The sequence below is a fragment of the Oreochromis niloticus genome, linkage group LG3 (assembly GCF_001858045.2).
Source record: "Oreochromis niloticus isolate F11D_XX linkage group LG3, O_niloticus_UMD_NMBU, whole genome shotgun sequence".
Lineage (NCBI taxonomy): Eukaryota > Metazoa > Chordata > Actinopteri > Cichliformes > Cichlidae > Oreochromis > Oreochromis niloticus.
The window spans coordinates 84,995,967-85,017,416 of record NC_031967.2 but is presented as its reverse complement, the minus strand read 5'-3'; the positions used below and the strand labels follow the sequence as shown (position 1 = coordinate 85,017,416).

General features: G+C 41.1%; 1 protein-coding gene across 1 annotated transcript; it reads left to right on the top strand.

Moving 5' to 3' along the window:
- Nucleotides 1-2,324: 2,324 nt before the first annotated feature.
- LOC102076144 (protein asteroid homolog 1-like) lies at nucleotides 2,325-17,000 on the top strand. Its single transcript, XM_019355388.1, has 5 exons — nucleotides 2,325-2,366; nucleotides 14,865-15,935; nucleotides 16,039-16,243; nucleotides 16,486-16,648; nucleotides 16,729-17,000. The coding sequence occupies exons 1-5, from the start codon at nucleotides 2,325-2,327 to the stop codon at nucleotides 16,889-16,891; spliced, it is 1,644 nt and encodes a 547-aa protein (XP_019210933.1). The 3' UTR covers nucleotides 16,892-17,000.
- Nucleotides 17,001-21,450: the final 4,450 nt, after the last annotated feature.

The following is a 21,450-nucleotide window of genomic DNA, read 5'->3' as shown; positions in this document are numbered from 1 at the left end:
TGAATTAAATATGTGGACACTACCAAGCTAATGAGGAGCGGTGACGCGCATGGAGATGCTGGTTTTGCTCACTACAATTGTATAAATAGAGTTTGAATTCATTACTGTGGATGTACAGTGAGTGACCTCTATATATCTTGAAAAGCATGTCTGAAACACTCGTATGAAAGCATATTTTGAGTGATTCTAACTGTGTAAATGCTGTGAGTAGTAGGTTTTGAGTGATTGGGTGTGATTTGTACAAAAATAATGAAATATAAGTAATACTAACACTACAAAGGTTCATAGTGGAGTGAGTGAACAAGTGGGAGTTTGAGAGAGAGAAAAGGCAGTGTGTGTGATGATTCCTGATGACTGAAAGAGCTCAATTTAAAAGGGTGTGTGAAATAAAGGTGTATCGTTTTTAGATCAAGAGATTTAGATCAAGATTTAGTAGAATTAAAGAGGGTTTATAGACTATGAATACAAAGAAAAACAAAAGAGTTCGATTAGTCTGCAGAAACAGGAAATATGTATATAAATATATATGTGTGCCTGTGGTGTGTCAAGACAGCCCACAGAGAGAAACAGAACTCTATGAATAGACTCTATGAATAGAATGAATAGACAACACATACTCAAATTGTTATATGTGATATGATGCATAAATTAAACCTTATGGCAATAAACACTTGCAATGAAGAAAGCAGCTTACACTCAATTAATATGAACGCAAAGCCTTAGGCCATAGGCAATTTGTTTTATTTTTGTTTGTTTGCTTAGTGAGTTTGGAAAACAAATTTGTGATCATATTTGTGGATCACAGTGACACATAATGATTTGGGCATATGATTTGCTGATGCCTAGTTTTAGAGCTGTGAGCTATGAACTGTAAGCAATGCAAGGTTTTTCCTACCTCAGAAGTTCGACACATGCCAGACAACTTTCCTATGTAGGCATTTTGCTCACACTGTCACACATCAGAATTGCTGTATGCTGTATCATGCGCTGACCTTCACAGCACCCCACAGGCTGGTGTCGTTGATATCTTTGTAGACGGTGTAGACGGTTCAGCGTCCAGAATTAGCCTTGGGTGGAACTGTGTATGTTATGCGGTGACCACAGTAGACACTATTTTAGAAGCAAAGGCAGTAACTTCCTCACACTCAGCTGTGAGTGCAGAACTCACAGCTGTCATACGTGCCTAACCCAACTGCAACATGGAAATCTTTTAAAGGCACTGTTGGAAGTGTTTATATTGCCAACACAGTTCAGAGGTCACTGAAGGCAATAACTTGGCAGACCAAAGCCGAAAAAGCAGCAGCACAACAAACTATAGACACATTAATGTCTGACTCCTCAATGCAAACACCACTTGATGTGCTTATAAACGAACAGAAAGCCGCACCAACTAGAGAACAAAAGAGGTGGTTAAAAGGCGGAGCGCAGCCAGAAAGTGGTTTGATGACTTGTAATGCTACCAAATACTACCAAAGTCCCTACACATATCAGCAGCATTATTGTCAACAGGAGGGGGGGTAGGTAGATAAGATTTCAGAAATTTGTCGGAACATGCATGATTTGCCAAAAACATAATGCACATAATGCACACCACCTCATCCTTTTCATACAATCCACATGGGTTTTATTGAGCTAAATGAATGCCAGGGCTCAGAATACGCTCTAGTGATCATAGACGTGATCTCAAAATGGCCAGAAATCTATCCAGTAAAAAAGCAGACGCCATCTCAGTAGCAAAATGTTTGTGCAACCATTTTATTTCAATATATGGCATCCCCACTCTGATAAGATCAGACAATGGGACACATATTGTTAATGAAGTAATCAGTAAGGTCTCTGAAGCACTAGGACATAAAACAGAGACTGAGAAAATGCATGGAAGAAACAGGGAGACCATGGCCTGAGTGTATAGGCCTGGTAAAAATGTGGATGAGACTGACACAAAGTTCTCAGAAACTCACAACTTGAAATTATTTGAAAATAAAGAGATTGTTCTAAACAACTCTCCAGTATCTTGCAGGTTGAAACCAGGTGATTGGATCCTGATCAAAGTACTCCAAAGGAAAAACTGGAGCTCACCAAGGTGGGAAGGTCCTTATCAAGTGCTGCTCACCACACCAACTGCCTGCAAAATAGCAGAAAGACCGTCCTAGATTCATCAAAGCCACTGCAAAAAAGTGAGTGACAACATAGACTAAGAGACGCTGACGCCCCTGCCTGTAGGTGATCTAGGAAGGTGGAGAGAGGGCTGTTTGGGTAGAATCCCGCCCTGTTCTTCTCGCCCCTAGTCTACTCACCTATAGGACTTGGTGCGTCTGGTCACCATGAAGACGCTCATCCTCCTAGTGGCTAGTATTGCACTCCTGGTGAGTTTATTAACACTCACCCGAAAGAAAGAAAGAAGATGGACATGACACATGACAACTCACATCTTCGTGACATGACACAAGACCACATTCATCCATGGATGAACAACGCATGGTATCGATATATACATGACAGCACACCCAGAAAAGACTGCTATGGGTATCAGTTCCAGGGAATCGTGGTCAACCATGAGGAACCTCTCCAGATAGGATGTGACGAATGGTTCTGGGTTGACCTGAAAGTGAAGCACAGAAGTAAGGCTGAATCATTCCCAGTCTTTCTTGGAAACAATGGGAATTTGAGCCACAGCCTATGCTACCGCCAAGAGAACGGATCCACGCTAATGGGAAACACCACCATCTGCAAAGCAGTACAGACACACGCTCCTGGAGGGCCCGTGAAGAGCAGCAACATCTCAAATGGCACCTTCTGGGTGCAAGGGATTGCCTGGGATATCCTTCCTGGGAATTGGACAGGTCAGTGCGCTCCCATTTTCATATCTGACCACACTTTCAAGATAACCATGGACGCCACGACAACATCAATGTCAACAACAAGGAAAAGATGAAGCACCCCAGACCTCAAGCAGCATGATTCCATATGGGGTTCCAATGTCCCAGAGGAATTTAAACTTTGGACTGAAAGACAAAAGGTTCTGAATGCTTCATGTAAATTCAACAACAAATGGGATCGAGAGATTGATGCTCTGTGCATTGCAGTAATGCAACACAGGGTAGCATTGGACATAATTCTCGCCGAGAAAGGAGAATTCTCTTTAGCAACACATGTTGCACATACATTCCAGGTAATGTGCACTCACCAAACATGACTGATGCTCTGAAAACACTCAGACAACTTCGGGATGCACGACAACGAGACTATGCCGCAAACACAGAAGACTGGCTTACGTGGCTTTTAAGCGGCTCTTGGAAGTCCCTGCTGATTAAAGGACTTGTTTTTGTTGGTGTTATAATACTGTTATTCTGCTTCAATTCATGCTTACATCACCCTGTTACAGAATGAAGAAGATGATAATGAGATAGACACTTGGATATAACATATTCACGAAACCCACTGTTTTATGATGTTTACAAGTGGCCGTAGACTGATACAATAAGCTATGGACTGTACATATACATATGTACAACAGGAGGGAATGTTAAGAGATTTTGGGGTTTTTATTATGTTATGCTTAAAAGTACGTTTCATTATCTAAATGTGTCTGCTCTTTTCAGTATTCAGCTTAAACTTTGTGCAGACTCCTAAATGGGGAAGTTACACTCTGTACTCAGAGTCTGCACGCAGCAGCTATTTTATCTCTTCCTGTATCACTTCCTGTATGTGCTTTCAATAAAAGACTACTTCTTTATGCTGCAGGGGAGAGTCTCTCTGAGTCTCCCCGTGTACACGTAAAACTTGTCTGAGCGTTTTATTCCGACCTGGGTTGCAATTCAGGAAAACTCCTGACATTGCCCAAGCCCATAACTGCAGGGAACGAATGACAATAAGCCTTTCATTCCACTGCTGTCTTTTAGTCAATGGATTAAAAAAAAGCATCACTTAATTTGTTCAGTTTTAAGAATGTGCAGTTATGTACCTCCAGCACAATAACAGACATTTTAAACTCTTCAGACATTCAATGTATGCTTGTATTCTAGAACACGGGGAATTTTATTCTAGAACAAAGCTAGAATGTACAGTTGTGGCCAAAGGTTTTGAGAATGACACAAATATTAGTTTTCACAAAGTCTGCTGCTAAACTGCTTTTAGATCTTTGTTTCAGTTGTTCCTGTGATGTACTGAAATATAATATAGCACTTCATATGTTTCAAAGGCTTTTATCGACAATTACATGACATTTATGCAAAGAGTCGGTATTTGCAGTGTTGGCCCTTCTTTTTTAGGACCTCTGCAATTCGACTGGGCATGCTCTCAATCAACTTCTGGGCCAAATCCTGGCTGATAGCAACCCATTCTGTCATAATCACTTCTTGGAGTTTGTCAGAATTAGTGGGTTTTTGTTTGTTCACCCGCCTCTTGAGGATTGACCACAAGTTCTCAAAGGGATTAGGATCTGGGGAGTTTCCAGGCCATGGACCCAAAATTTCAACAGTTTGTTCTCCGAGCAACTTAGTTATCACCTTTGCCTTATGGCACGGTGCTCCATTGTGCCGGAAAATATATTGTTCTTCACCAAACTGTTGTTTGATTGTTGGAAGAAATTGCTGATGGAGGGTGTTTTGGTACCATTCTTTATTCATGGCTGTGTTGTTGGGCAAAATTGTGAGTGAGCCCACTCCCTTGGATGAGAAGCAGCCCCACAAATGAATGGTCTCAGGATGCTTTACTTTTGGCATGACACAGGACTGATGGTAGCGCTCACCTTTTCTGAAACAGCTGTGTACTGCCTTTTGTTCCTGAAGAAGGTATTTAACTGAGAGCCATGCTAGGTTCAGTGAGACTCTGCTGACTGTCTGCCCCGCGTTCATGCAGGCTCCACAAAGCTTGGTTTTTCTGTTCTTTGTGTTTTGATTAAAGAATGTTAGCTACCGCTCACCGCTCGTCTGCAGGCTTTATTTAACTGAAAACTTCCACAACAACGCCCCTTTTATGCAACGCAATGATGGCTGCACGCGTTTCTTTGCAGGTCACCATGGTTAACAATGGAAAAACAATGATGTCAAGCATCACCCTCCTTTTAACATGTCAAGTCTACCATTCTAACCCCAAGGGTGCAGAGAGAACTGAAAGGACTGATAAGGAATGGGAAGGACAGCTTTAGGCAGAAGATGGAGAACCATCTTGAACAAAATAACGTTGGTGAAGTCTGGAGAGGCCTCAGAACCATCTCGGGCCACAAATATCAGAACTCTCTGCCTGGGAGGGATGTGAGGTGGGCAAATGAACTGAATCATTTCTTTAATAGGTTTGATTCATCCATGAGGAAGCCTTCAACATCGGCTGCAGACTCACCCACCCCCACTGCTGCTGTTCCACCTCTGACACCTCCTCTACTCACCCTGCTCACCACTTCACACCCCCAACAACAGCATCCAATACACAATCAACACAAGGTTCCAGCCTGTCTCTCTCAACCACCCAGGTTAGGAGGGAACTGAGGAGGATTAAAGCCAAGAAGGCAGCGGGCCCAGATGGCATCAGCTCGAGGGTCGTCAGGTCCTGCGCGGACCAACTGTGTGGGGTGATGGAGCACCTCTTCAACCTGAGTCTGAGGCTGGGACGAGTCCCACAGCTCTGGAAAACCTCCTGTGTTGTTCCAGTGCCAAAGACTTCACGCCCCAAGGACCTCAACAGCTACAGGCCGGTGGCTCTGACATCCCACCTGATGAAGACCCTGGAGCGGCTGGTCCTGGCTCAGCTTCGGCGCCTTGTGAGCTCATCACTGGACCCACTTCAGTTTGCCTACCAGCCTGGCATTGGAGCGGATGATGCTGTCATTCACCTCCTACATCATTCCCTCGCTCACCTGGAGACCGCTGGGAGCACTGTGAGAATCATGTTCTTTGATTTCTCCAGTGCCTTCAACACTATTCTTCCCTCGGTTCTGAAGGACAAGCTGGAGAACTCTGGAGTGGACCATCACCTCACTACCTGGATTCTGGACTACCTCACCGACAGACCGCAGTATGTGAGGACTCAGGGCTGTGTGTCGGACAGGGTCGTCTGCAGTACGGGGGCCCCACAGGGAACGGTTCTGGCTCCGTTCCTCTTCACCATCTACACTGCAGACTTCTCCCACAACTCCACCCAGTGCTTCCTGCAGAAGTTCTCTGATGACTCTGCAATAGTCGGCCTCATCATTGATGGGGACGACAAGGAGTACAGAGGACTGACTCAGGACTTTGTGGACTGGTGCCAGCTGAACTACCTCCAGATCAATGCCAGTAAAACCAAGGAGCTGGTGGTAGACTTCCGCAGGCACAAACATCCTCCACTGCAACCACTGAACATCCAAGGTATGGACATTGAGGCTGTGGACAGCTACAGGTACCTTGGTGTTCATCTGAACAACAAACTGGACTGGACTCATAACTCAGACGCCCTCTACAGGAAAGGGCAGAGCAGGCTGTACCTGCTGCGGAGACTCAGGTCGTTTGGAGTGGAGGGCCCACTCCTGAAGACCTTCTATGACTCTGTGGTGGCCTCAGCCATCTTTTATGGTGTGGTCTGCTGGGGCGGCAGCATCTCTGCTGGGGACAGGAAGAGACTGAACAGGCTGATCCGAAGGGCCAGCTCTCTTCTAGGATGCCCTCTGGACCCAGTGCAGGTGGTGAGTCACAGGAGAATGGTGGCTAAGCTGTCATCCCTGTTGGACAACATCTCCCACCCCATGCATGAGACTGTGACAGCACTGAGCAGCTCCTTCAGTGGGAGACTGCGGCACCCACGGTGTGGGACGGAGAGATTTCGCAGGTCTTTCCTCCCCACTGCTGTCAGACTCCACAATAAAGACTTTAAGTGATCAAACACACACATCCACAAATGTGCAATAAGACTGCTAGAAGTGCAATTCTTTTTTTTTCTGTACGTTTGTATTTTCTTACTCAGTTGTACATAGCATTTGTATTCTATTTTATTTTATTGTATATAGTATTTTATTTTATTCTATTCCAGTGTCTTCTAATTTCTGCTACATAACTCTGCACTTTTGCTGTAACGAAACAAATTTCCCACCTGTGGGACTAATAAAGGTCATCTTATCTTATCTTATCTTATTTTATTTTATCAATCAACCTGACATAATGATCTCCAGCCTTGTGCTCGTCAACATTCTCACCTGAGTTAACAAGACGTTTACTGAAATGTTCTCAGCAGGTCCTTTAATGACAGCAATGAAATGCAGTGGAAAGGTTTTTTTGGAATGAAGTTAATTTTCATGGCAAAGAAGGACCATGCAATTCATCTGATCACTCTTCATAACATTCTGGAGTATATGCAACTTGCTATTATAAAAACCTAAGCAGCAACTTTTCCAATTTCCAATATTTATGTAATTCTCACTGTACACATTGAACATTGCTTTGAAATCATTAAGGAAAACACACGCACAGACATCTTGAAACCAATTCACTATAATAGCACGTTTGACAGTTTCTCCACTCTGTGACCTCCCTATTTTTCTTTCAGGGGTCGATCACTGAGTTGACATGTGACCATTTACCACTGAGTGACATATCAAAATAAACAATCTCATGCAGTTCAAACTTCATCACTGTTAGTTGGCAGTACTTCCAAAATAATGGGGGAGTCGTCCTCCCAATCCATGTCTTTGTGTCGTGATGATCACTTTGGTTGCTGCTCTCAAAATCTGAGGGTTTTGTGTTTACTTTGTACTCAATCAGTGGATTTGAGTTTGAGTTTTCTTCTTTTAATGTTTGAAACCTTTTTGTCCTTCATTGTTAGTTGGTCAGACTTTGGTCTCTTGTGTTTCTCCATTGAATTCTCTTTGGATTTTTTTGTTCAAACCTGAATTGAGCTGGAGCTGCTTCCTGTTGTTTTCTTGTCGCCTTATAAAATCCAGAATGTTAACTTTTCTTAACTTCTTAAGAAAAATTAAACATCCCATCTGTTAAATCTAATTGTTGAATGTTGTCATTGTGGTTCTTAAATTTGTAAAGGATCAAGACATTCTTTTGTCCCCCTCTCCAGCCTCTCAAGGTTCTGGGGGAAGGCTAAAGTCTTTTATCACAAGCACATCCCTTGTGAAGTTTTGTTTGATGATTGGTAAGCTTCCTGCCCTTTTTATGGTTTCACTGTGTGTGAGTATGGTGAACCAATACAGGAATTGAGCCATGTATTTGGTGTGGGGGAGATTACCCCCTTTATGACCAGGGATGTTGTTAGAAACAGTTGTGATCAGGAGGTCACACAAACGTACCCCTATGCCACACACACACACACACACACACACACACACACACACACACACACACACACACACACACACACATTCTTGCACACATGCTTACACATGCGTTCCTGAGACACCGACTGGGGCCATTCCTTGTGTTTTTCCTTCACGGGAATAAGTCTCTAAACTAGCGGGGCATGTGGAAACACAGACCCAACACCACCAGTGATGACTGATTACTGATCAGTGTCAGATGGACTAGTGGTTTCATACAAATTGATTGAAAGTGTTTATCACAGTAAAAATGCTTGATGAAATGTTACTGACTGATAACCAGTGGCATCAGTCTGGGAGTTTTCACTGTTTCTGGAGTCCAGATGTGAGGTGTGTGGACGACAGCTTTGTACTTTCACAGTCAGGCTGATATGTGTTTGTAGAACCACTGAAATCCTGGAAGGATTCAACATTACCAGGCTGTTTGTGTCCAGCTTCACTGTGTTCATGTTCATGTGAGCGTCACTGTGAAGTAGCTTAATAAACAGACATGGTTGTTTTCTCTCTCTGTCTGACTCACACCTGAACAAAGAGGCTCTGCAGCATCGTCCTGTCACAGCTGCAGCTAAACCGCTCCTATCAGTTTGACTCCAAACAGAAATATTAACTTAACACATCGCAACTAACTTTACTGTCATATATTTTGAAAGGACGAAAGAAGAAACAGTAACACATTGCTGTGTGTGACTTGAGAGACAGTTTTCCTTCAGTAAATAAAAATAAATTGTTGTATGAAGAAATCAATCAAACATCAGCTGTTCACCAAACTGTTTGACTCCTGGATAGGCAGCACCACAGGTGGAGGGGCTCAGCAGGAACAGTCGAGTTCATTTGAATGGAACATTTCTTTGCTGTCTTCCTCTTTCATTTACATTAAATTTGTATTTGATTTCCATGTGTGTGTCTCTGTGTTCAGATGTGACTGACTTCTTCTTTTTGACAGTCCTGTTGAATGTTTATCTCTACTACAGACCTGTTTGTCACACACATGAAATCATCTTTACTGATTTGACTTTTAGACCCTTAGAGAATTTTTTGCTGCTCACACATAAAAACAGGAAAGTTTGAACAACATTAAACAATTTCAACCTTTGAATTACACAAAATTTTATAATTACTTTATTTAACTACAGTAATTTCATCAATGATTTATGGAAAGAAGAAAGATTTGATCCTTTGCTGAACACAAACCTAATCAGTCCATTGATTTCATAGATGTTGATGTACAGATGTTGTAATAACACATCTTTATATTGTTTTTATTCAAAGTTTCTTTCATGCTGGTCAGACTGGTTTAGAGTAAAGTTCCCTTTTTAACATGAAACCTTGTTGTAGCTGCAGAGTGAACACACTGATCCCAGATCAGCTCTGACACTGTAACACTGTTTGCTTTATTTGCAGTATAAATATTTATACTGCAAACATTCTCAGTGAGTTTCTGTTTCCAGTCTATAGATCCAGTCACATTTCATCTGTGCAGTAAAGACTGAGAGCAGAGCTGAAACCAACCGTCCAATCAGTGAGCTGCATCAACACCTGAGCTTCATTCAAATGTGGTGACAGGGTGTGGTTGTTTGTTCAGCTGCAGGAACTTGGCTGTTACAGCTGTGATCATTTAAATGTGAATTTCCTATTTCACAGGAACATGCTAGGACTGAGAGTCTGTGTGATAAAGGAGAGTAGGCAGGGCAGTGGTGTGAAAACAGAGCAGCTCAATCTCTGTGGAACAGAAATAAAGCCTCACAGAGTGGTCTGTGTATTGTTGGTGTTTCTGTTAGTTATGATCAGATGACACTTCATGAGGATTTGAAGCTTCGTTGAACCTCATTGGTTCACAGAGTTTAATTTCTTGAGGAGTCATGTTCACGGAAGCCTCCCTGCTGGTTCAAAACAGGCACAGATTTTACAGACACTGGTGCAGCTTTTTGGGCCTCAGCTTTCTAATTCTTGTTTTCCTCCTGATATTTTGTCTCCATCTTCAGCTTAAACCTAAATGAGAGGAAACAGTAGAATTTTAATTTAATTTTAAAGATTTTTAACAAATCTTAACCCTTAAGGACCCACAGTGACACTGGTGTCACCGCCCCTTTACACTTAGAGAAAAACTATTTATAATGGTTTAACTTTGACTTTTAACTAATAAAGTCCCTAAGTGACGTCTACTGCACAAACTAGTTCAGTCATGTGACAAGTGAGGCACTCTGGGTGTTCAAGACACCATTTTCAAAGTCTTGGTCCATCTGGTTAGCTAATGAGACCACTATGCTAATTTTAAAAACTTTCTTTTCTTTTTGCAAAGGTAAGCTTTTACTCATTCAGCAATTCTAAACTTTAGATAAGATGTCATAGGTCACTTGTAACCTAGTTTGGTAATATTTCTGAAACAATTTGATCTAGAATCAGTTTGTTAAATATCGCTGTGACAAATATGTCACATCGGGCATTAAACTCCAAATTTTCTTAAAAAAAACTGATGTGACATATTTGTCACAAAAAGACAAAAACTGATCATTTGCTTAGTCAGTTTAGCTTATTCAGTTATTTTAAGTAAATGTATTCTTTGTTGTTAATTCTCAGTCATATTTAACTAAATTCAAGCATAACTAATTTATTAAATTACCTAAATTTGTGATGGAACTTTACTTTAGCTTTGTCGAGGCGTTTTTCAGTTACCCCCCATTTTTTGTCATTTTCACTCTTTTGTAGAATGGATAAAAAGAAAAAATATAGTGTTCAAGATGCGCTGGAGTTTATCACTGCAGAGGACAGTGAGTATGAGGGATGTGAAAGTAGCTCAGATGAAGATTCTGAAGACCCTAATTACATCCCCCACAAAGACGTGGAGAGTGATGAATCAAGTGAATCCAGTGATTCAGACAGTTGTGATTCAAGTGACTTAGAGACAGAGCCACATTCAAGCCATATGGACACTGGGCAGCCCAAGGCAGCTATCAAACGACAAAAATTCTCCTGGAGAAACCCCTGAGACCACATTCAAGGGACCCTGTGCCAAACCTCCAGATGAGATCCACACTCCACTGGAGTACTTCAAAAACTTCATCACAGATGATATGCTGCTGTTGTTAATGGAACAAACAAATTTATACAGTGTATAAAAATCCAACCATCTGAGAAATGTAAATACCACTGTTAAAGAACTAGAAATACTCATTGGTCTCTATCTGAGGATGGGTCTATGCCAAATGCCTGGAAATCGAGCATACTGGGAAAATGACACCAGGTGTCCTATGGTAGCAGATAACATGTCCCGCAACCGATTTCAAACCCTGTTGGGATCTCTACATTTCACTGACAATACAGATTTATTACACAGAGATGCAGAAGACAAGTGCTGGAAGATCCGTCCATGGCTTGAAATGTTTCGCAAACAATGCCTGGATATCGTCCCAGAGGAGTACAACTCTGTTGATGAGCAAATGGTGCCCTTCAAGGGGACACACAGCCCAAAAAGGCAGTATGTGAAGGGAAAGCCCCACCCCTGGGGATTGAAAATCTGGGCCCGGTGCTCATCCTCTGGTATGCTCCATGATTTTGTTGTTTATCAAGGTGGTACTGGGAAGAAGACTTTACTTGGGATTGGAGGAGATGTTGTGGTGAAGTTGTGTGAAACTCTGCCAGCTGAGCAAAACGTTTTTGCTGATAACTTCTTCTCCTCAGCCTCACTTGTGCTCACACTTCTTCATTGGGCTGATTTATTTTTATTTTTTTTCCAAGAAGCTTGTTGAAGTAAACCAAGAAGTGTTACCATCATTATCCATGTTAAGAATTTGAAAATGAAAATGAAATTCTGTTTTTTAAAAGCAAGAAAGTGTTTACAGAATTACTTTCTAAATATGGAACAAATGTACCTTGTATGCCCAATGTGACGCATATGTGACATTTCAGATCTGGGGCAGTGGGTGGAGCTATTACAAAAAAAACTTCAGAAATGTGTTATATATGATTCATTTGATATAACTTACAACCCCCATAATTTTCATGAAAGTAGAAATAGGTCTGGGTTCTTAAGGGTTAAAAATGTAATAATGTCATACTTTGCCACCAAACACATCTTTCTTATTGCGAGAGCCTATGTTGGGTCTCTCCAAAAGGTTGATTCTGTTCATCTGGAAGTTTTCAGTGAGAGAAACGTTTCATCATCATCCAGGTGACTTCTTCAGTCTCAGCTGACTGCAGGTTTCTAACTTTATAAACAGTACATTTGCGCAATGACTGAAAATAGCACCACTGAAGAACAATGGGCTGGGAGGTCAGTTCCTTGATCATCAATATGCAAATTGTCATGACCATTGATCAACAACCACTGACCAAAGACCATTGATCAAATGATCTCACTTCCTCCTTCACTCCTGCTTCCTTCCATCCACGGCATTTGACTCTGTGAACATTTTGATTTGACAGATCAGATGAAAAATGAAACACATTAAAAGCTCTTTAATTCTGCTCATTTTGCTGTGAAACAAATGGTCAGGATATTGATAAATGTATTTTTATGGTTCTGGCCTTTAATGCTGATGTGATAATAATATGAATCAGCACCTCCCTGAACAAACATGTCATGTACACATATATCAGCGATACATCAGAGTTGACTCGTACTGATCCAGATGAGTTTTTTTTTTTTATCCTTTTCATTTTCTTTGGTCAGATACTGTGGGATAGCTAGTCAAAGGAGTTTGCGAAGAAAAGCGTCTGGACTTCTTTAAGTTGCTTGAAGACGTTTCACCTCTCATCTAAGAAGCTTCTTCAGTTCTAAGGTCAAATGGCCGAGAGTCCCAGATTTAAACCCAGTGAGAGTATCCCCCCAAAGAGGGACAAAGGACCCCCTGTCCCCCGTCTTCAAGCAACTTAAAGAAGTCCAGACCCTTTCTTCCCAAACTCCTTTGACTACGATGACCTGGATGACTGAGAACCTTCACAGACATGTGGGATAGCTAGTTACAAAGGTGTGCCAAGGTGTGGCGAATAAGTTAATGATTCTAAAACGTTTCCAGACTCTTGGAACTATGAATCATGTTCTAAATAAAATGTTTTGTCTTTGTTCATCAGACAGAGAAACATGTTACGTTGGACAGATGCTCCTGCTGTGTGAGGAAATGTGCTGCATGTATCAGTAACTGAACAACAAAATGTCACAGATGAACTGATTGTGCAGGTGTGTGCTGTGGAAATAGTCTTGTTTTCATTTCTATCAGAGATGTGCTGTAAAAGAAACCAGAAGAAAAACACAGGACAGGTCACTGGTCTGTCACTTCCTAGTTATTACTGTCATGGTTGGCTGTGTGGCAGGCAGGCAGGAGTGGTGGACCCAAAATGCAGGACTCTTTGGAAATGAGACTTAAACTGAAAACGCAGCTTTATTGCTGGACAAAACTTCTACATGAAAAAAAACTCACAAAAGCAAACAAAACTCTAAACTGAGGTGCTGGAGGACTGGAAATCATGAACACACAGCAAGTTGAGGGTACGACACAGCAGGGAGCACAGGAAAACACAGGGCTATATACACAGGGGAGTAATCAGGGAATGGGCAACAGGAGGGGACAGCTGGGAGAAATTAGGCTAACGAGACAGGGGGGAGGTAAAACTGAACACACTGACATGAGACATGAACTTTCAAAGTAAAACAGGAAATCAGAAACAAGTCTCAAAAACGCAAACTTGACACCGAGAGAACGACAGAAAGAAATTGGCACATAAAACAGAGGCAGTGACCTAAACTAAAGGCCAGAACCCCAACTAATGTAAAATGCACTAAACCAAGAATACCCCTTAATACAAAATCAAACCAGCACAACTCCAAAAACCCAAACAAATCATATATTTAGAAAAACAAAACAGAAACAGAAAAAGCTGGCTCAAAATTGACCCAGAACCGTGACAGTTACTGGAGTTGTGAAAAAAGAGATTAAAAGATATTTAAGGCAGGGAGGGGTAACTCACAAATTAACACTTCCATATCAGAGAGCATTAACTTCTTTAAAAGAATATTTTTTGTCATTTATTGCTTTTACTTTGGCTGTAAAATCTGAATTCAAAATGTTTTCAACACTTATTCAAAGCAACAATTAAATCAGAAAGAATCTAAACCTTCAGCAAAAGTAAAAAATAAAAAAATCTTCTGATGGTTACTGGGTTGTGTTGTGTGAAATGGAAAATGCACTGATGCTTATATTCCCTCGAGATGAATAAAGTATTATCAATCAATCAATCAATCAATCAATATGGTGATTTTCTACTTAAACATTAGCTTACCTTGCTTCCTTGAAATCTCTTCAGGTAACAATAGCACACTGTTACAAGTAAAAGCAGCTCCTGTGAGAGTTGTGCAGTCTCTTACATTACTGATGTGACCACAGCATTTATCAGCTGAAGAGCAAGTGGATTTACATCAGGCTGCATGCTTATTTGCATTATGGGTCAATATTTAGTAAGATTTATTTTTTTGGTTTACTTTGTTTGTTCTTTGTGCTACTTTGTCCATTCCAAAAAAGTTTCATGTGTGTTTGCTTTGTTCTGTTGAAACAGCCGGTTGTGTCATCTGCTCAAGCTGGACCAGCGCTGTGGAGGAGATTATCCCGGATTCAAACATGAGGTCTGTAACTTCTTTAAGACTCTGCAGGACTGTGAAGTCAATCCGTACGTCATCCTGGATGGAGGCTCACACACCGAGAAGCATGAAAAAAATGTGTCTCGTCTGAAATATAAACTGAAAAAAGCAAAGACAATAGCAGAGACTGAGCCTGATGGCACTTTACCAGAAGGATATAATGTGTTACCCCCTTTGGTCAAAGATGTCTTCATAGAAATCTTAAGGGAAAAAGGCATAGAGTTTAAAGTGTGTTTAGGAGAGGCAGACCCTGAGGTTGTTTCCGAGGCAAATCAGAAACAATGTGCTGTGCTGTCCATTTACAAAGATTTTTACATCTTTGATGTGCACAAAGGTTTCCTTAATCTCCACAATTTTGAGTGGAAAAAAGAAGAGGATGGAAAGATTCCTGCTAAGATCTACAAACGTTCAAAGTTTTGTCAGCATTTTAAATTGGACCCTGCTCTCATGCCAGTCTTTGCTTCAATAGCAGGAAATGATTATTCAAGATTAGAAGACAATGGTGCTTTTGCAAAGGAATCATCTTCACCTGGTGAGTACAACATTAAAAGACTGGATGGTATGCTCAGCTTTTTAAGTAAAGTGAACCTGGATGGCTTGGACGACTCACAGAAGAGAGAACGTGCTCTGAGTGAAGCTTTAAATCATGTTGGTAAAAAAGAGAACCAAACATTCAAACTCGCCATTAAAAAATATGTTAAACCAGAAAAAACAAGTTCTAAGTTGCCACCATGGGTGTGTGAAAAAGTTGAGCGTGGAGAACTCACCAGTTTCACCACAAGTGTTGTGGATCAGAAGACAATTCTGCTGACCCCACTTGTAGAGGACTTTTCACAGCGCAGTAGTTACACAGCTGCTTACCGCATCAGACAGTACTTCTATGGACTGTTAACAGGAGGTAAGATTACTGAATATGGCAGGGATGGAGAAGAGATCAAAGACTACCGTGTCCCATCAATACTTCCCAGCAGTGATGAACAGAAACAACTGAAACTACAGCGTCTGCATAAGGTACTGAGGTTAATCATTAAATATGTGTTTAATTACTCTGACAGGTAGGCATGTTTCTGTGGTACATGTGAGCATCTTGTCTGTGTGGTACCTCTCTGTGCAGGCTCCTGAGGGTTTGCGTCGCAGGGTGTTTGAACAAGCTCTGCAGGTTCAGACTTCAGACTTAGAAAACATCCCCGACCAGCTGAAGCTGCCAGTCTGTGTGACTGTTTTCTGGTTCAAGAAGCTACAACACCACCCAAAGCCTGAAACTGTAAACTGCCTCCACGCTGTCCTGCTGTGGTTTGTGTGTGAGCCTGATGGTCCAGGTTAGTCTCACTCGGTAACATTTTGGATATCTACAATGAAATGCATAGCTACAGATCACTTTATTGGGAAAAAGCAGTCAGCTGATGGGGTGTAGTTAAAGTTCCTGTAATCAGAGTTCCTCTAAACAGATTTTGTGTGACAGCAGCAGCGCTGTTGCTTCCACATCAGCCTGAAATAGAAGAGAAACTGCTGCTGGTCTCTGGTTCTGTGGCACCGAAACTTTGTCTTATTTTGTCTGTAGAGGACGAGTTTGAGAAGAAGATGAAAGCTTTAAAGGATGAAGGTGTGAGTATCTGGCAGCCACATGTGGCTCATGCTTTCAGCCAATGGCAGTGCTGCATGAGGCAGAGCCTCCACCTGAACCAGCTGCTGTGTTCCCCTCTACCAGAACCTCAGTGTGTCCGGTAAACACCACACTAATGATGTGCTCCACCGATGTTTAACACACGTCATCAACTTTAACTGTGATTTTGTGCTCTGTCAGACTTTACTGTGGACCTCTCCTTCATCGGCTGGCAGATGAAGACACAATTAAACAACTACAGAAAACACTGAGAGGAGAAAAGAAGGAATTATATAAAAATTTAAAGACCATTCTTAATCCAACAACTACCGAGGAGGGTCCCTCAAGTGAGGAAGAATGCTAACAACTGCAGAAGACTGAGGAAGAGGAGAACTCGGATGAAGATCCCAAAATCAATCTAGACAACACTACACACATTGTGGAAACAACTCTGGTTATTGTTGACTGCTCTCAGAAATGTGCAGCTAGAGACTCCAGGAACAATGATCAAATGCATTCCAGGAGCAACAGCACCTGACATTGAGGCTAATCTGAAACTGTTGGCTAAATGTAGATTTGGAAAGATTGTAATTCACGTTGGCAGTAATGATACCCAGTTACAGCAATTGGAGGTAACTAAAATTAGTGTTGCATGAGTTTTTAACTTTGCCAGAACAATGTCAGATACTACCTTTCTCTGGTCCCCTCCCCAATGAGACTATGCTGTTAAACCGCTGTATGTCTGAGTGGTGTTCATAAAACAGTGTGAAATTCTTAGATAACTGGCAAACCTTCAGGGAAAACCCTGGTCTTATTGAGGAAGATGGCATACATCCCACTTTGCATGGTGCAGCTCTCTTTTCTAGATGTCTGGATGAATTTATTCAGAATTAAAACCAGAAAACAGAGTTAGGGTCTTACACGCACCTCTGAACAGTTCCTCGTCCTGTCACCCACCCCCAAAACCCCGTCCTCACCGAGGCTGTGACTCCGTAACACCAAAAACCAAAACAGCTAAATGTGGTTTACTGAATTTATTATTTTTACAGTAGAAGTTAAGAACACAAAGAAATGCATTGACACAGTTTCAAGACATCGATGGCTTCCTTTCCTTCTCCCTCCTTTTGCTGAACTGAACCGAATCAAATTTAGCAGGATGAATCTGAAGAAAGCAGGAACATGGATTGCTGTCAGGTGTTTAATGAGCTGCTGAAAGAGGAAAGAAGATTTTTTCTGGGAAATTAGATGGTTTTTAATTTGGTTGTTGTGGTAACTGTTAAATCAACTTTATTAGTTATTTTTATTTTTATTTTTTGGTCTTCAGTGTGACCATGTAGAGGTCCACAAATCTGGAATAATATTCAAAGCTCTTTAAAGATGCTAACATGTCTTCAAACAGACTCTAACACAACATTTGCACCTAACATATGTATGATTTTCAAAGCTGTATAGCAAGGAAAACTTGTAATCGAGGTCCAATTATTTCTATGTGCCACTGTCTTCATATATAGTATTTTTTTATGTTAGAATTTCTAGTATATCTTTAGGGTGTTTAGTGATTTAGGTTAGTACAATAATGTACGTTGGCTATATATAATCTGATGATTGGGCCAAATGACTATTACAATCAAATAACTTCACAAATAAACTGAAACTGTTTCTCTGTGATTTGAATTTAGTGTTCAGCTTTTTGGTCATCTTTTGGAGCACGTTGTAAAATGTTTTTGAATAAAGTTACACAGATCAGCAATCTCTAATCAGACAGTTTGTTCTTGTTCCTGTCACGGCGTGTGAAGTTTATGAGAGAAGGACTTAAAATGCAGGCATAGGCTGTGATGCAAGTGAGCTTTATTTCAATAGGTGAAAACAAAGAAAAGCAACGGTGACAGAGACAGAACTAAGAAATAACCTGAACTGGGAAAACAAGTAAAGAAACCTTACACCATAACATGCAGAAGAAAAACCCTGAGATGATAACCAGAGGAACGCAGACAGACTGACGCCGAACACAAGAGAGCACACTGAATATAGACAAAATGAGGAAACAGCACACAGGAGGAAAACACGGCTGAACCCAATAAACATGACGAGACAGGTAGGAAGGACAAACACCAACGTCAGACACAGACTTTCAAATTAAAACAGGAACACACTGACTAAACTCAGAGACACCACACGGACAGAGTGCAGAAGGCACTGTACTGGAAATTTCTTTAGGTTATGTATTAATCACATCACTTTAGTAATAGTAGTAACACTCTCTGTACTTAGTATAAAACCTCACTCTTGACATCAGTTGTATGCATGTGGATCACAAGTGGGGCCCAAGTTTTATTGCACCTTCACAAGCACCTTCCTCTTGAGGGCTCTGGACATCCTGTTGCAGATGAGATGACAGTTGGTCGGAACTGTTCCTAGATTGAAGAGTAAAGGATCTGCTAATAATTGATCTGCTGTGGAATGTTCTTTGTTTGGGAGGTATAAAAGGGTTCAGGGTGATGTCTTTCCCTCAGAAAACTGTTTGGTGTTTGACCTGAACTTTTTCTCCACTGCAGTGTTTTGTTGTTGTTGTTGTTTTTTTTATTTCCTTTATTATAATAAACCCCACTACAAAGACACACTCACCTAATGGTTGCAGTTTTATTTGAAATTTTCCATAACAATTTGGCGTCAACGAACAGGATTCCTCGGGTGAGTTTCGCTGAATTGCAGGCACACACTACAGAAGTTTGTATTTGCACAGCCTGTATATGTTTGATGGCTTTATTATTCTCTGTTCAAAGACAATAAATATGGAAAATGTCTCATGTAGTATCAGCTTCATTTAAAATAACTGCAAACATTTAGAGAACATGTGCTGCTGTTTGTCCTACATTTCAACACTGAATGAACCCTGAAAACGTGATGGCAGGTGGCAGATTGGAGTCCACATGAAATATCGGCTGTATGAAGACTGGAAAATATAGATGATACAAATATGCAGCCAAACATTTGTGGACATGGATAAACTCTCTGATCCAAAAAGCAGGAAGTGACACAGCTAGAAAATGAAAGTGTGTAAGAGCTGAAGTCAAATGTAATGCTGAGTTGAATCTGCACTTGGATCCATGTGTGAAAGGTCCACATGTAGGGATCACATGAGTCCTGATGTTTGTCAGTGCAGCTTGATAACTCCATCTACTGTGGGCTACATATACTGGGCTGGTAGCTCCATAGTGTTGCAAAGAAACTATTCAATGTGCAAATTTAAAATCAGAGGCTCTTCTAACACAGGAGCCATGTTGAGTTTAGATCACAGCGACCACCGGCAGTCTGAAATGGAATGAAGCCCATTGACAGCCAGCAGGTCTAAACAGGAACGCAGCCATTTGTATGCGTGGCAATGATGTGGCTGCAGCTGACACAGGATTGGTTCAAACTAAACATCAGACGCATTTCACAGAGTTCACAAAGAAACTCACGTTTTTATCTTTGAAGATCATCATAAAGTAGAATTGATGGTCCAGCAGACAACAGCAGGAGGTTTGAGCCCTTCTGATGCAGCAGAAACAGGATTTGGAGGAAGATGTTAATAGATTAGAAAGAATTGTACACTGTGAATCAATGCAAGTCTTTCTAGATAGACAGATCTTTAATAATCCCTCAGGTAGGTTCCTCTGGGACAGTCACAGATAGAGACACCAATTCTGACGTCCTTTGAAAGTTTTCATCACTCGTCATGTACACAGATGTTAATTCTACATATTCCTAGTACTGAACTCTAAATCAATATGAAGAAAATGCTCCTACTAATCTGCATATATGTTGATATCAAATCCTTTTCCAGCACATGGATAAATCTCTATAAATCTTTCAGTCTGATCAGAATGGGCACAGTGTTGTTATTGCAGCACTCCCTGATGTTTGAAAAGCTAAATGTCCATTTTAAAGTGGTCGTGTGTAGGATTGTGTTTCCTTCCTTTGTGCAGTTCTTACAGTAAACATGTTTGAATGTTTCCTGTTCCCCTGATGCTTCTTCCTGTTGGATAAAGTTGGTTTGAATAACATGTTCTTATAGGTTTCAATGAACTTCAAACTGTGATCCACTTACAAAACTGTCTCATTTTATTGGAACGATCCACATTTGCATCCATTCACGGTACATTTGACATCTGAACACGTTTGTACACATGATGAAGGACAGATGGTGTTTGTGTGTCCTTCTTAAACTTAGTGTGAATGTTTCATCATGTAGAACTACTTAGAACAAAGTCTTTGGGAACATTTGGAGAACACGTTTAGGAAAGTAACATCCTGGTAGAACATTTTCTTAAAGCAAAGCAGAGCTGCAACATGACTGTGAGGATTCACAATAATAAAGTCAGAATACTTTATTATTATGAAGACTAAAGTGCACCTTAATGCTGCCAATGAATACACATGTTCTTTGTGAAAGCATGAGCACAGCTGACATGCACCACACTGACCCCACTCGCCCCATTTCTTCATCCACTTCTTGCTCTTGTGCTTGAAATGAGACGCAGACGCAGCAAAAGTCAGAGGCTCTAAAATCCACAAAAAGGGGGCTTGTTAGATCAGGATATTGATGTGATCCATAGAAAACATGGATAATACACCACTTTATTTGAAGACATCTGTAGCACTGCCTCAGTTCTGGATGTTTCCACAGACTCCTCTGTGCACCTAAAGAAAAGGTCAAAGGTCAGCAGCACATGTAGTTGGGACAATTCTTCAGTCGCACAAACTCTACAATTATTTTCCTCCAATTAGGACTTTTCACTTGCAGAAATGGTCCTGTGTGATTTCTAGGCTGTGATATAAAAACTAGTTCCTAATGGCAGCGATTCACTCAGTAAACATGTGTTTCCTTCACCAACCTCACACACAGATCCAATAAGATCAGGAAGTGGGCAGTATAGTACA